The sequence below is a fragment of the Scomber japonicus genome, chromosome 5 (genome assembly GCF_027409825.1).
Source record: "Scomber japonicus isolate fScoJap1 chromosome 5, fScoJap1.pri, whole genome shotgun sequence".
NCBI classification, from domain to species: Eukaryota; Metazoa; Chordata; class Actinopteri; order Scombriformes; family Scombridae; genus Scomber; species Scomber japonicus.
Genome location: NC_070582.1, coordinates 4355675 through 4372040, shown reverse-complemented (window position 1 = coordinate 4372040; position 16366 = coordinate 4355675). Strand labels below are relative to the sequence as shown.

General features: G+C 40.9%; 2 protein-coding genes across 2 annotated transcripts in view; one reads left to right on the top strand and one right to left on the bottom strand.

The window, feature by feature from the left end:
* The window catches only part of LOC128358610 (40S ribosomal protein S17), a 554334-nt gene that overhangs the window by 351862 nt on the left and 186106 nt on the right, over positions 1–16366 (top strand). The gene's annotated exons all lie outside the window — the stretch shown is intronic.
* Positions 1–16366, bottom strand: part of itga11b (integrin, alpha 11b) — an 87982-nt gene that overhangs the window by 64127 nt on the left and 7489 nt on the right. Inside the window, exon 2 of the mRNA XM_053319441.1 lies at positions 3211–3322. Coding sequence (XP_053175416.1) covers positions 3211–3322 — 112 coding nt within the window. The remainder of the gene's footprint in view (positions 1–3210; positions 3323–16366) is intronic.

Sequence of the window (16366 nt, the reverse complement as noted above, 5' to 3'; positions counted from 1 at the left end):
TGTAATCCTGGAAGACTGTGAGGTATTCATCCAGGCTGAAAGGTTTCCAGGTAAAGAAAAAAGAAAAGAAAAGAGAGAGACAGAGTACAGAGGACCAGGACTGTTGCGCAATCTTAACGGCATCTGCACACAGACGGGAACAACAACAACAACAACAGCTTGACTATGATACATCGCACTTCTTTCAGTTTTATCAGATTTTATCTTGGTTCATCTCTTCTAGTCTTAACGTGTCATTTGGCCTCCAGCTGCCCTTAAAATGAGGTAATTAGATAATTTTCAAATTTGTTTTATGATCCTTGGATAACATCACTTAACACGTCTTGCTCAGTTCAAATGAACTCTGATGCCTGTTTGGTTTGGTTCATTTAGGCAGGTGTCAATTCAACTTGAAAACTAGACGAAAAAGACCAAACAACAACAGACAAATCACAGGACTGAGTGATTTTAAGGTGAATTTAAAGCATAAACTACTACATATATACATTGTTCTGAGGGTGAACTGTCAAGAAAGTGATCTGTATGTCTTTATAGAGGATTTGGTTTGATTGTATCGTGTCTACATGACAGGAGCAGCTGTTTTCAGGAGGTACAACTAATTGGAAAATTGGAAGATTGGAAGATTGGTGGAATGGTGGATTGATACTCTGGCACATCCAGTCGGCGTGTGTGTCAGATACTGAACCTCAAATTGCTGCCAATAGCTGTGCCAGTGGTGGGTTTAGATTAGATCCTGATGAGCAGGTTGGCGCCTTGCATTGTAGCTTCTGCTGTCAGTGTGTGGACGTGTGTGGATGGGTGAATGTGAGATGTAGTAGGAGCTATGCAAAGGCTGTTCATTTACCATCTAACATCTTGCACCTGTAACGACACACAACAATGATGTCATGGTTTACTGGAGTACACCTGTACATTACTGCGGCCAAGTGAGGGGTTAAACCACTGGTCGGTCTGTACATCTAGACCAACCAGTGTGGATTGGTTTCTATAGATCTAGACCAACCAGTGTGGATTGGTTTCTATCGATCTAGACCAACCAGTCTGGATTGGTTTCTATAGATCTAGACCAACCAGTCTGGATCGGTTTCTATCGATCTGGACCAACCAGTCTGGATTGGTTTCTATGGATACAGATCAACACAGACTTGGTTCTATAGATACTGACAGATCTCTACAAAGTGGTTAACCCAAATGAGTCCAACATCCTCTCATTTCACCTAGTCTCATCTCACCTCTTCACTGAATTTCAGCTCATTCTATCTTATTTAATCTAGCCTCTAATTGCATCTAATGTAAGTCTTCTTTTATCCTATTTTATCTTAATCTCATTTTAATCTCATTTTATCCTATTTTACATTGCCTTACCTAATCTCATTATCTCTTATCTCATATCACTTAACCTATTTTTATTTGACCTCATCTCCTCTTCCCTGCAGCAGAAAAAAAACTGCTGGAGGTTTAAATGTGTTTGCAGGTATTCGAGAGTCCAACAGCAGGTTGGAAACATAAAGATAAAGGACAGGAGAGAAGACACTCACAGCAGACTGTTATACTGCTAAAGATAATTTATTCAGGAAAATTTGCCACAAGCCATACGATCAGATCATTATGAAATCCTAATTTATAGCAGAGGGGAATATAAATAACGCCCAGACACTGTACCGATATGTTCAACCTATCAAACACATTGGTGGAAAAAGCGTTATCCCAACACGATCCTAAAATCCCGACATGATTCACTGACACGCTGCACAGGGAGGACGCAAAACAACAATCAACATTCCTGGAAATATTTCCAAGTCTGAGGTTTTTCGACTCACCAAACGAGAACATGAAACTTTTGTTTCTGACAGGCCAGAGTATCCAATAAATCCTCAAATTTAACAGCTTTTTTTCCCTTTTTTACCCAGACAGAAAGAGAATTATTGGACATTATCTTTTCTATCTTTACATGAAAGTACTTGGCGAGGAGATTGACTCAGGCTGCCAAACACTGTCAACAAACCTAAAATTGAATTGATCTGAAAGTCTCATTAGTAATGGAGTGGATGAGTGGACTTTTGTGCAGTTTAGTTATTTAACTTAAGATTTATTGACTATCTTTCCAAATCTATCTTATACAAATATAACACAGTGGGCTTTGGAATCTCCCTCCCTATACAAACAAAACCACCCAAACCATTTGTCAATTAAAAAAAAAAAAAAAAGCTCCACTGAAACGAACGCTTTCAAAATGTACAACTATCACATTAATTTCGTAGGGTTAGGATCTACTGGCTTGTTGTCAAACACTATGAGAGCAAAATCACTCACAATGACAATGAAAGATGAGATGTTACTGTAGCTCCTATTGTAGCTGAACAATCCACCTCAAACTGGTTCCACAGTAGAAAGGCACAACTTGAGTAGATAGATAGATAGATAGATAGATAGATAGATAGATAGATAGATAGATAGATAGATAGATAGATAGATAGATGAGATGATATGTTACTGTAGCTCTCTCAACAGTCCACCTTAAACTGGTTTCACAGTAGAAAGGCACGACTTGAGTAGACAGACAGACAGACATGTATATGTTTTTCCTTATTTATGTAAAGCACATTGAGTTGCCATTGTGTATGAAATGCACTATATAAATGAAACTGCCTTGCCTTGCCTTGCCTGCCTATATGTATAGACAAGGCCAGTACAAAGTAGCTTTGATAGATATAGACAGACCAGTCTACAGTGGTTTCTATAAATGTAGATGGACCAGTCTAGGCTGGTTTCTATAGATGTAAACAAATACATTTAGGCTGTTTCTACAGATCTAGACCGACCAGTCCAGGCTGGTTTCTATAGATGTAGACAAACTAATGTAGACTGGTTTCTATAGATGTAAACAAATACATTTAGGCTGTTTCTATAGATCTAGACCGACCAGTCTAGACTGGTTTCTATAGATCTAGACCAACCAGTCTGGATTGGTTTTTATAGATCTAGACCGACCAGTCTAGACTGGTTTCTATAGCTCTAGACCAACCAGTCTGGATTTGTCTCTATAGATCTAGACCAACCAGTCTGGATTGGTTTCTATAGATCTAGACCAACCAGTCTGGATCGGTTTCTATGGATACAGATCAACACAGACTTGGTTCTATAGATACTGACAGATACTACAAACTGGTTTCAGGGTCTGCTGGATTAGTAGTGAACTGGGATTCTCACCACTGACGCCCTCCTGCTTCGTGCTGCTGGACTGTGTAGCCAAACTGGGTTTCTTTAGAACCATAGTAGATCTTGTAGTTCTTTGTGTCAAAGTTGAAGCAGAGCTGAAGATCTGAAACAAAACAAAAAAAAAACAAAAGTTACTTCAAACATGACTCAGCTTGTTCCTCATGGCTGTTACAGTAGTTTGGTTTCTGGAGGGGAATGTTCACCAACTTCCACTTTGCAAACTGGAAGCTGTCCAGTGTAACCAGTCCACACAAAAAAAAACACAGAGCTATAACCACAGATTATTTGCCTAAGAGGACACATATTTGGTTTGTATTTTTTATGTTATTTTTCATCTTGGACTGGATAAAATTGCCATATTATTGGATGTTTCCAGAAGCTCCAGCTCAAGTTTGAAATATAATTCACAGAGTAATTTCTACACTGGCAGCAGCAGGATGGAGACCAAGAATCTAATGCAGCTACAACAAACACTGGGATCACTTCATGGAAAAAGTGCCACTCTGCTTTCACTTTTTCACTACCACTCTGTCTACCTACACTTTAGACCCACTGCTAAATGGGAAAGGTTTAATTCTCTCTCTCTGGGGATCTAGGAATTGTAGGAAAGTCTCTGATTGACGTCAAAGTTGACATGGAAGGTTGAAGGAAAATGGTCTCTTCAAAAAAGTAAATTACACTTCATCACTGAGAGATGTTGTGGACTCAGAGTTTCCTTTCAGAGCCCCGTTGGCCTGGAATCAAGATTTCTGTTTCTCGTCCACTTTCCCACAGAAGAGAAAAGAATGAAAGTACTAGATCGCATACCTTCCCCGCAGGTATGTGGAGGGACATGAATCATAGACTCCAAACCAACCACGCTACAAATAGAAACTGAATCAATGCTTCTTTGTCTACTATATTAGAGAGTGAAAATGATCAGTGTATTAAAATGAAAATCAATCATTGTCAAAATGTTTTTATTTTAAGTAAAAACACAATTTCAAGAGCCAAGAATGTAGACTAGTGACATTGCTAAGGTATAAAAGTCAGTAATTTAGTTAGTTACAGTCAATGATCGGACAGTTAGTTAGTTAGCTAGTTAGTTAGTTACAGTATCACATTTTCAGTAGTTAGTTAATTAGTTAGTATGTTAATTAGGGATGTTCGATATTGACTTTTCTGCCGATATCCGATATTCCGATATTGCCCAACTTCTCATTTCCGATACCAATATCACCCGATACTGATATATGCAGGCTTTTTACACCAAAACTGTTAACAACATAACATATCTCCTATTGTGGAATTAACACACCGAACTCTGGCGGTGATGTCACAGAGGAGACTCGCCGAAAACATAACAGAGAAAATGACAACGAGGAAGTAAACCTCGTTTCTGTTTGTGTGTTCGTGTTCACGGCGGTGGACGCTATGAACTAGTTATCCACAGTTAGCAACGGTTAGCGACCCACGAGTCTAGCGTGTTGTTGTTGTTTACGTCATCAAGCGCGCACCAGTAAACGTTCCATGCTGCGTTCATGCAGACTCGGAAATGCTGAAGCCTACAGAACAAACATCAGTTATAAAAACCTGGTACCGATACTTCCCGATATTACATTTTTAATTAAACATCAGCCGATAATATCGGAGGGCCGATAATATCGGACATTCTGAATGTTAATGATAGTAGCTAGCTGAGTAGTTAGTGAGTCAGTTACTTAGTTAATTACAGTACTAAACTTTTCAATAGTTAGTTATTTAGTTAGTTACTTACATTATCTAATATCCCAGTAGTTGGTTAATTAGTTAGTTAGTATCATAGTTAATGTAGCTAGCTGACCAGTTAGTGAATCAGTTAGTTGGTTAATTACAGTATCAAACTTTGCAGTTGATTACATTATCTATTATCCCAGTGGTTAGTTAGTTAGTTAGTTAGCTGGAGTATCAAACTTTCCAGTAGATGGTTGATTAGTTATAGTAGCTAGCTGACCAGTTAGTGAGTCAGTTAGTTAATTAATTACAGTATCAAACTTCGCAGTAGTTAGTTAATTAGTTAGTTGATTACATTATATATTATCCCAGTGGTTAGTTAGCTAGTTAGTTAGTTAGCGTATCAAACTTTCCAGTAGATGGTCAGTGAGTTAGTATGTTAGTTATAGTAGCTAGCTGACCAGTTAGTGAGTCAGTAAGTTAATTAATTACAGTATCAAACTTTACAGTAGTTAGTTATGTTATCTAACCCTAACCCTAACTTCCAAGTGGTTAGTTAATTTAAAAAAAACTATTTTGTTAGTTGCAGTATCAGTTAATTAGTTAGTTCGTTTGTTCGTGTAGAAGAAAATCACTTAAATCCTTGTTCAAAGTTTGCTGTGAATGTGTTTTTTATTGTTATCCCAGGTATCAGTGAGAGGACTGATCAAGACCAAATGAAATGGAAGTATTTTAAACAGTAAGACCAAAGCAGTGATCAGCAAAGAAACAAAAGGCAGGATGGGGGGGGGGGATTTACATTCAAACCTTACAGTGTGACACACAGGCAAGATCAATGCTCAGCTTAGTGGGGGGGGGGGGGGGTTCTCAGGTGGTCGGCTGACGGTCGGATGTTAACTGCAAAGGGTCAAAACAGGAGGGGGCTTTACATTCAGACAGAAGCAATAAGGGGCTGTTTCCAGATGTCACTTGATTATCACGTCTCTCTACACAAATTTGTATTTCTTCTTCATTAGTTAGTTATCTACAACTCCGAGCTTTTTTACTTAGTTAGATGTTTTATTTTTTATTTTGCATCGACACAAATGAAATCTGTCCCATACTACACACATGGAGGTGCTTCTTAAAAAAGTTTTACAGAGGACATAAACTCCCCCTCCTCCCTCCTGCACTGACCCAACTCCCTCTGGTTCCCATTAAAACCTTTATCGGGAAGGTCAGTGGATGGGAGGGGTATGGGGGGGGGACTTCCACCGCTGCCAAGCCTGAGATAATAAAGGATGATGAAAATGACGTCACTCTACTTTTTCAAGTCTCTTTCCACGACAGGAAACAGAGGAAGGAGGAAAGAGATGATTTCATCCTTTCAGCAGAAACCCAATAGGGTGAATTCAATATGTGTCATCCAAATGAATGAGCTTAAAGTATTATAAATTATGAGTGAGGAAAATTCAAGGCATTCTTCTTTTATCGGATCATTATAGTGATCTTATTGTATATAAACAAAAAAACAGATTCTGTCTGTCTTGATTTTGAGCGTCGTAACTTTTCCCTCCTCATGGTTTTGTGCTCAAAAACTCAGCAACCTTCCAGCTTTTCATCTCAGGCAACTCTCCAGAAACTGTGTCTCTAAATAAGAGCAGACTGTGGAACAGCTGTGCACAGACAGAAGATTATTTATCATAATCTATAACTTATATGTTATGTGTTATAGAGAAATGAGAGAGAGATAAACATACAGTTAGAAACGGCTTCTAAAAATTATTACGTTTAATCAGATTTATAGTCCAGAGTGATGTAGCTGCATCACTTCTTAAATACTTAGCTCCATAACTTCACAGCTGTGGTGATAAATTCAGAGTCTTAGTGAGGTTTCGAATTAAAGGCATTATGGTGTCTGCTGAAAGTCCTGGCTGGCTGTCATCTGGCATTAGAGGAGACTGAAAAACAACACTATCAGTCATGTCATAATCCCCCCCCCCCCAAAAAAAGGACGTATATTTATGTTACGTTGGCAGTGCCATCTAGTGGCCGTAAGTAATTAAGACAGGAGCAAAGCGGGAAATCAGGTGACGTTATTATTGAGTGCCAAAATCCCCATTGGAACAGCGGTGGAAGAAGGAGTTAGATGTTTTAATTAAATAAAATACGCTGTTAAAATACACAAAGTCCTGCATCTAAAATCTAACTACTACTAAAAGTATATAAAGTATTGACGAAATTAAAAGTACTCTATGCAAGATGGCCCGGCTTAAGAGTGTTATATTTATAATATAATATATATATTATTGGAATATTCACATCAATTCACTGATAGCATTTTAATGTTGTCAAGTAAGAGCTCATTTTAAATACTTTACACTGTTGAGTAGTCTAATCTATACCAAATGTTTCCCAAAAAAACGACGTATATTTATGCCACGTTGGCAGTGCCATCTAGTGGCCGTAGTAATTATGACAGGAGCAAAGCGGGAAATCAGGTGACGTTATTATTGAGTGCCAAAATCCCCATTTAAACAGCGGTAGTGGAAGGAGTTAGATGTTTTAATTAAATAACATATGCTGTTATACAAAGTCCCTGGGGCAGGGTTAGGGGCCCCAAAAGCCCCCAAAGTTTCCTCAAAAGCCCTGAATCTATATATTGTTTAAAAAGATTAAAGTCACTTTTTCTGAACAGTGACAAAACAGTCGCTGACTAAATCTGAGCGAGTTTATAACACTTGTGATTAAGAGTGAAACCTCTTAAGACATTTCAGCTGAGGCAGTGTTACCGAGTGAAATGACATATTTTTGTTTTCCTTTTGATCTAATTCCTTATTGATAATTATTTATTTATCTCTATGTGCATTGTTTTTGGAAAATTGTTGACAAGGACCAAAATAAATCATTACTACTACTACTACTACTATTGATTTTTCAGTTGTCATACAATGCAGTAAAATTAAATTCTGCACATATAAAAAAATGTCCCTGGCTGTACTGTAGGTGCTCTGGGTTTAGCCCCAGATCCTGTCAACTGCTAAATCCGCCCCTGCAAAGTCCTGCATTTAAAATCTAACTACAGTAAAAGTACATAAAGTATTGACGAAATTAAAAGTACTCGATGCAAAATGGCTCCATTTAGAGTGTTATATTTATAATATAATGTATATATTATTGGATTCTATTCACACCAATTCACTGATTGCATTTTAATGTTGTCAAGTAAGAGCTCATTTTAAATACTTATACTGTTGAGTAGTCTAATCTATACTGATGCATATAATAGCCAGTAACTATAGCACAATATTTTCCTCTAAAATGTACACTGTAACGTGAGATGGCGTAGGCGGAGAGGCTAGCAGGGTTAGCCGTTAGCTCAGAGAGTCGACAGACAGAGAAGTGGGGATTTTATTCTACAGTATTCAACATCGACCATACGAAGCCAGGTCTCCACGGCGCTACGCACTAATCATACATGAGCAGTAAGATGTAGACCAAGATGTAGGCTCAACCACCACCAACTTGTTACTGAGAGTCTTAGTGAGACTCCTTGTAGAGGTCCGGAGAGCATAAAACATGGCGAACAACAAGGCTGCTGTGTATACACTATAAAACAAAAAGGAGGTATTGCAGTAATAGCACAATCTAGACTCTGACTGTTACAAGTAGTATCAAGTAAAAAAGTAACCAAAAATGATACTTGAGTAAATGTACTGTAGTGTTTTATTTATAATATAATGTATATTATCAAGTAAGTAAGCTCATTTTAACTACTGTACTTTTACTGTTGAGTAGTCTAATCTATAAAAATACATACTGTATAATAGCCAGTAACTATAGCAACTAGTAGAGTAAAGAGCACAATATTTTCCTTTGAAATGTACATCAAGTAAAAAAGTAACTAAAAATGATACTTGAGTAAATGTACTTGGTTATATTCGAGGTGGAGGGTTCAACTAAACATCAGACTTTAACACGTGACATCACTTCCTGTTTGCTACTGACAGTCAACACTGTTTGTTTTTTTCACAGGACAGTTTTTGAGTCCTTTAACCCTCCTGTCGTCCTCCCGGGTCAAATTGACCCCATCTCTTTTGACTGTTCCTTCCTTCCTTCCTTCCTTCCTCCCTCCTTACTCCTTTCCTTCCTTCTCCCTTCCTCCTTTCTTTCTTTCTTTCCTTCCTTCCTTCCTTCCTCCCTTCCTTCCTCTTTCTTTAATTTTTCCTTCGTTCTTACCCTCCTTCCCTCTGTCTTTGCTTCCTCCTCCTTCCATACTTCCTTCCTCCCTTCCTTCCTCCTTACTCCCTTCCTTCCTTCCTCCCTTCCTCCTTTCTTTCTTTCTTTCTTTCCTTCCTTCCTTCCGCCCTTCCTTCCTCTTTCTTTAATTTTTCCTTCATTCTTCCCCTCCTTGCCTCTGTCTTTGCTTCCTCCTCCTTCCATACTTCCTTCCTTCCTTCCTTCCTTCCTCCCTCCCTCCCTTCCTCTTTCTTTCATTTTTCCTTCGTCGTTCCTGGAGGGTTCAACTAAACATCAGACTTTAACACGTGACATCACTTCCTGTTTGCTACTGACAGTCAACACTGTTTGTTTCTTTTATTCAATGGAGCCTCAAGTCTTCATCAACTCTAATCTTATTTCATCTCTGTTGGAATTCCAGTTTAATTTAATGCTCCGTTACTTTAATTCGACCTCAATTCTCATCTCACGACATCTCGTCTTTATCCCAGGATCATATCAAATCACCGGATCTCAAGAGCAAACATAGAGAGGTTTCAGCGTAAAGCACACATGCCAGCTTTCATCATCATAAATCAGACTTCTGTTCCTTGAGCCGAGCACTAATTTCCGATCATCCTGTGACCCTCCGACCCCGATGTGACCCTTTGACCCTGTGGCTGTTGCCTGCGTACTCAAGTATTTCCTCTGAGCGCTCCGGTTCGTCTCCTCCAGCTGTGTAAATGAGCAGCAGAGTGCTCGGAAAAACTCGGCAGGCTGTGAGAATGTTTGCCAGCGAAGAAAAGGCAGCGGTGATGAGTTTGGCTGCGGAGGACAAAAATAAAAAAGACACTTGGAAAAGAAACGAGTGATGGGTAAAATGTCTCGACTTTTTAACCCTCCTGTCGTCCTCCCGGGTCAAATTGACCCTGTTTGTTTTGACTGTTCTTTCTTTCCTCCCTTGCTTCCTTTTTCTTTATTTTGTCCTCCTTCCCTCTTTCTTTGCTCCCTCCTCCTTCCATACTCCTTTCCTTTCCTTTCCTTCCTTCCTTCCTTCCTTCCTTCCTTCCTCCCTTCCTTTTTCTTTATTTTGTCCTCCTTCCCTCTTTCTTTGCTCCCTCCTCCTTCCATACTCCTTTCTTTCCTTCCTTCCTTCCTTTCTTCCTTCTCTCCTTACTCTCTTCCTCTTTTCCTCCTTATTCCTTTCCTTCCTTCTCTCCTTACTCTCTTCCTCTTTTCCTCCTTATTCCTTTCCTTCCTTCTCTCCTTACTTCCTTCCTCTTTTTCTCCTCTCATTCCTCCCTTCCTTCTTTCCTTCCTTCCTTCCTCTCATTCCTCCCTTACTCCTTTCCTTCCTTCTCTCCTTCCTTCCTTTCCTTCCTTCTCTCCTTACTCTCTTCCTCTTTTCCTCCTTATTCCTTTCCTTCCTTCTCTCCTTACTGCCTTCCTCTTTTTCTCCTTCCTCCCTTCCTCCTTTCTTTCCTTCTCTCCTTACTCTCTTCCTCTTTCCTCACTCCTTTCCTTCCTTCTATCCTTCTCTCTTATCCTCCTAACCCTAACCTTAACCCTTCCTTCCTCTTTTCCTCCTCTCCTTCCTCCCTTCCTTCATTCCTTACTCCTTTCCTTCCTTCCTTCCTTCCTTCCTTCCTCATCCCTTCCTCCTGTCCTTCTCTGACCTGAGGACAACAGGAGGGTTAAGGTACGTTTGTTCCCTCGCAGCCGAGAGGAATCTGCTCCTGTCTGAGCCGAGCCAAGGACCAGCTCGATTTATCTTAGATATTGATGAAAACGGGGAAAGAGACTTGGCAGAACAAAGATTATAAGATCATCATCCAAGTCTGTCAGACTCCTATCACTGCCACCAGATGATGTGACTGATGTGAATGATCCCCACTGGCACCGAAGACACACTTTTTTAATGTTTTTACACAGTTGAGGAGGCTTAGCGAGTGTTTATGTGTATATTTGTTCATACTTCAGTGATTTTTCCAGATGTGTCTTTGCTGCTTTAGTAATATAACTGAAAACACATTAATATTCAGCTTCAGCTACTGGAGTCACAGACTGAACTTTTTTTTTTTTTTTTTTTTAAGAAGAGAAACAAAGTGTTCGTGCTGTTTTTGCAAAATTTCCAGTTTTCAAATCAGACGCAGCAGTGGGGATAGAAGTCTGATTAAAGATGGGAGTGATTTAGTGAGCAATGCTCTCGTCAGGCAGCTCGCAGTCGAACGTCGTCTGTATCACTTCCTCCAGCAGGCAGGCAGACGGCTCTATTGGCTCGGCATCATGTTGACCACGGCCAGATAACCCTTCACCTCCCTGGCAGGCAGCGAGGGTCAGATGTCACAACCCTGACCTGACCGTCTATGAAATGTGTTCTGTCCTGTCAGATTAGTGTGAAGAGTGCAGGCGCCTCGTAAACCTCGACACATGCAAGACTACCTTTAAAAAAAATGGATGTTTAAAATGAGCTTTGCATATCAACCAAGTTTCAAGATACATGGACTCAAATTCAAGATGTTTTTTTGAATCCTTAGTCTCAAATCTTATATTTGGCATGAATATTAATCACCCAGCAGCATTTATTTAAATGGGATCTCCACTTTGATTGACCTGTATATCCATATTTTAGCCATAGCCAGTGTTTGTGATATAATCCAAAAGCTGAAAAACAGCCTTTAAATCGAACTTGAGGTAAAAGGATCTTGCATATCAACCAAGTTTCAACATGCATAGACTCAAATTTAGGATGTTTCTTGAATCCTTAGTCACAAATCTTACATTCGCCGTACGTATAAATCACCAAGCAGCATTTATTTAAATAGGATCTCCACTTTGATTGACCTGTATATCGATGTTTGTGATATAATCCAAAATCTGAAAAACAGCCTTTAAATTGGACTTGAGGTAAAACAGACTACCTTTAACCCTCCTGTTGTCCTCAGGTCAAGGAAGGACAGGAGGAAGGAAGGAAGGAAGGAAGGAAGGAAGGAAGGAAGGAAAGGAGTAAGGAGGGAGGAAGGAAGGAAGGAAGGAGTAAGGAGGGAGGAAGGAAGGAAGGAGAGGGAGGAAGGAAGGAGTAAGGAGGGAGGCAGGAAGGAAGAAAGGAAGGGAGGAAAGGAGGAAGGAAAGGAGTAAGGAAAGAAAAAGAAAGAAAGGAAGAAGGAAAGGAGTAAGGAGGGAGGAAGGAAGGAAGGGAGGAAAGAAGTATGGAAGGAGGAGGGAGCAAAGAAAGAGGGAAGGAGGGTAAGAATGAAGGAAAAATTAAAGAAAGAGGAAGGAAGGAAGGAAGGAAAGAAGGAACAGTCAAAAGAGAGATGGGGTCAATTTGACCCGGGGGAACGACAGGAGGGAACTGTATATCAATGCTTTACCCATATTCAGTATTTGTGATATAAAAACCCAAAGCTCAGCCTCTATAAATGCACCTTGTGGTACATCAACAGTTTTGCCAACCATTATTTCTCCTGGTCCAAGAAATAACTTTAAATCTCAATGTTGCATTTTATTTGAATATTAAATTGGGTTCAACAGGTGAGCAGACTATACAAACATCACTAAAAAATGCAGCTTCTCTGGATGATATATGAGCCGACTTGATAAATGACTCCTACTTGTTGAGTCATATACTGTGGTATTAATGTCTTTGCCAGCGAGCAATGACGCAGTAAATTCCAATTTTTTTAAATGCAGCACGGTGTAAAGGTTCCTCCTTACATAAGATGACACGTATCGAGGACTGTCTTGATGGTCGTCCAGGATACATCGTGTTATTCCCAGTACTGGCTGAAAATATTAAGGTGTTTTTTTCCCCCCTTCTTCTTCTTCTTCTTCTTCTTCTTCTTCTTCTTTAGTTATGTAAAACTTCATTCTCTCCTTACTTTCTTCCTCTTTTCCTCCTTACTCCTTTCCTTCCTTCTCTCCTTCCTTCCTTCCTTCCTTCCTTCCTTCCTTCCTTCCTTCATTCTCTCCTTACTCTCTTCCTCTTTTCCTCCTTACTCCTTTCCTTCCTTTTCTCCTTACAGTACTTCATTCCTCTTTTCCTTCTCTCCTTCCTCCATTTCTTTCCTTCCTTCCTTCCTTCCTTCCTTCATTCCTCCTTTCATTCCTCCCTTCCTGCTTTCTTTCTTTATTTCCTTCCTACCTCCTTCCTTTCCTTCCTTCCTCCCTTCCTCCTTTCTTTCTTTCTTTCTTTCTTTCTTTATTTCCTTCCTTCCTTCCTTCCTTCCTCCTTACTCCTTCCTCCCTCCCTCCCTCCTTACTCCTTTCCTTCGCTTCCTCCCTTCCTCCTTTCTTTCTTTCCTTCCTTCCTTCCTCCCTCCTTACTCCTTCCTCCCTTCCTTCCTTCCTCCCTCCTTCCTCCTTTCCTTCCTTCCTCCCTTCCGCCTTTCTTTCTTTCCTTCCTTCCTCCCTCCTTACTCCTTTCCTTCCTTCCTTCATCCAGGATACATCGTGTTATTCCCAGTACTGGCTGAAAATATTAAGGTGTTTTTCCCCCCTTCTTCTTCTTCTTCTTCTTCTTCTTCTTTAGTTATGTAAAACTGTTTTCTTTTTCTTTTTTTTATGCATGAGACAAATTTATCGGACTGTTTGGTCCCTGAAGCAGAACTGCTCCTTCCCTCTGTCTTTGCTCCCTCCTCACTTACTTACTTCCTTCCTTCCATCCCCCCTCCTTACTCCTTTCCTTCCTTCCTCCCTCCCTCCTTACTCTTTTCCTTCCTCCCTCCTTACTCCTTTCCTTCCTTCCTTCCTTCCTCCCTTCTCCTTTCTTTTTTCTTTCCTTCCTTCCTTCCTTTTTCCCCCCTTACTCCATTCCTTCCTTCCTCCCTTCCTCCTTTCCTTCCTCCTTTCTTTCTTTCCTTCTTTATTTCTTCATTCCTTCCTCCCTCCTTACTCCTTCCTCCCTCCCTCCTTCCTTCCTTCCTTCCCCCCTCCTTCCTCCTTTCCTTCCGTCCTTCTTCCTTCCTCCCTCCTTACTCCTTTCCTTCCTTCCTTCATACAGGATACACCGTGTTATTCCAGTACTGACTGAAAAAGTTAAGGTGTACTTTCCCTTCTTCTTCCTCTTCTTCTTCTTCTTTAGTTATGTAAAACTTTTTCTTTTTTTTTATGCATGAGACAAATTTATCGGGACTGTTTGGTCCCTGAAGCAGAACTGCTTCTTCGTTACAGACAAAATAAAAACCACCGTGCATGTCAGCAGCAGTACTTGCCCAAGTCATATTTCTGTTATGATTTGTTTTGTAAAAGTGCCACATGGGTGGAGTTAGACATGAGAGAGGAGAGAGAGAGAGAGAGAGAGAGAGAGAGAGAGAGAGAGAGAGAGAGAGAGAGAGAGAGAGAGAGAGAGAGAGAGAGAGAGAGAGAGGAGAGAGAGAGAGAGAGAGAGAGAGAGAGAGAGAGAGAGAGAGAGAGAGAGAGAGAGAGGAGAGAGAGAGAGAGAGAGAACACTGACTGTCAGAAACACAAATCACAGGACAGTTTTTGAGTTTAACCCTCCTGTCGACCCCATCCCTCTTTTGACTGTTCCTTCTTTCCTTCCTTCCTCCCTCTTTCTTTAATTTTTCCTTCATTCTTACCCTCCTTCTATACTTCTTTCCTCACTTCCTTCCATCATTCCTTCCTTCCTTCCTCCCTCCTTACTCCTTTCCTTCCTTCCTTCCTTCCTTCCTTCCTCCCTTCCTTCCTTCCTCTTTCTTTAATTTTTCCTTCGCTCTTACCCTCCTTCCCTCTGTCTTTGCTCCCTCCTCCTTCCATACTTATTTCCTCCTTTCCTTCCTTCCTTCCTTCCTTTCTCCCTCCCTTCTTTCCTTCCTGCCTTCCTCCCTCCTTACTCCTTCCTTCCTTCCTCCCTCCTTACTCCTTTCCTTCCTTCCTTCCTCCCTTCCTCCTTTCATTCCTTTCTCCTTTCTTTCTTTCCTTCCTTCCTTCCTCCCTTCCTCCCTTCCTCATCCCTTCCTCCTGTCCTTCCTTGACCTGAGGACAACAGGAGGGTTAAAAGACAGTTTTCTGGCATTCTGTCTCCAGGTGGTTTGAAGGAGCTTAAATCAAATGCCAAAAAAAAAAAGAAAAAAAAAGAAGCTAAAAACCTGTATTAGATTGAGTTCTCGGAGAAGCACGTGTGTCTCAGCCTGAGCGAGGCAGGTGGTAACTGATGTCTTCCTGTGTGGTGTTACCAACCACAGACCCGACATGCTACAACAACAACAACAACATGATGACTGATGTGTTGCTGCACGAGTTTAACGATCAGCCTTAAAAGCCACAACATAAACACCATCTCACCCTCCGAGTTCCTGCAGGCTGAACCTCGGGGGAAACATCCCATACCTCCCAGCAATCACACCAAACCTCCACCCAGATTCAATTTAGAGGCCAGTGGGATCATGATACTCTGGTTTTAATGTATAGAAACACAATTTAATCAGAGGAAAACAGGAAGATGGTCTGCAAAGTGTTTTTATTTGCACATGTTGGCTCTGACTGCAGCAAGGCATTAACCCTTTATTGGGCAAATCATTATATTTGGTAACTTCTGTAAATATCCCAAAATATCCATCCTTCCTTCCTTCCTTCCTTCCTTCCTTCCTTCTTTCCCTTCCTTCCTTTCCTTCCTCCCTGCCTTTATTCTTCCCTTCCTCTTTTCCTTTCTCCCTCCCTCGTTCCTTATTTCCTCCGTCTTTCCTTCCTTCCTTTCCTTCCTTCCATCTGTCCTTCTCTCCTCCCTTCCTTCTTTCCTTCCTCCGTCCTTCCTTCCTTCCTTCCTTCCATCTGTTCTTCCTCCCTCCCTCCTTCTCTCCTCCCTTCCTTCTTTCCTTCCTCCATCACCCTTTCTTCTTTCTTCTTTCTTCCCTTCCTCCCTCCCTCCTTCTCTCTTTCTTTCCTCCCCCCTTCCTTCCTTCCTTCCTTCTTTCCTCCATCCTTCCTTCCTTCCCTTCCTCCCTCCTTCCTTCCTTCCTTCCTTCCTTCCTTCTTTCCATCCTCCCTTCCTTCTTTCTTCCCTTCCTCTTTTCCTTTCTCCCTCCCTCGTTCCTTATTTCCTCCGTCCTTCCTTCCTTTCCTTCCTTCCATCTGTCCTTCCTCCCTCCCTCCTTCTCTCCTCCCTTCCTTCTTTCCTTCCTCCGTCCTTCCTTCCTTCCTTCCTTCCATCTGTTCTTCCTCCCTCCCTCCTTCTCTCTTTCTTTCCTCCCCCCTACCTTCCTTCCTTCCTTCCTTCTTTCCTTCCTTCTTTCGCTCTTACCCTCCTTCCCTCTGTCTT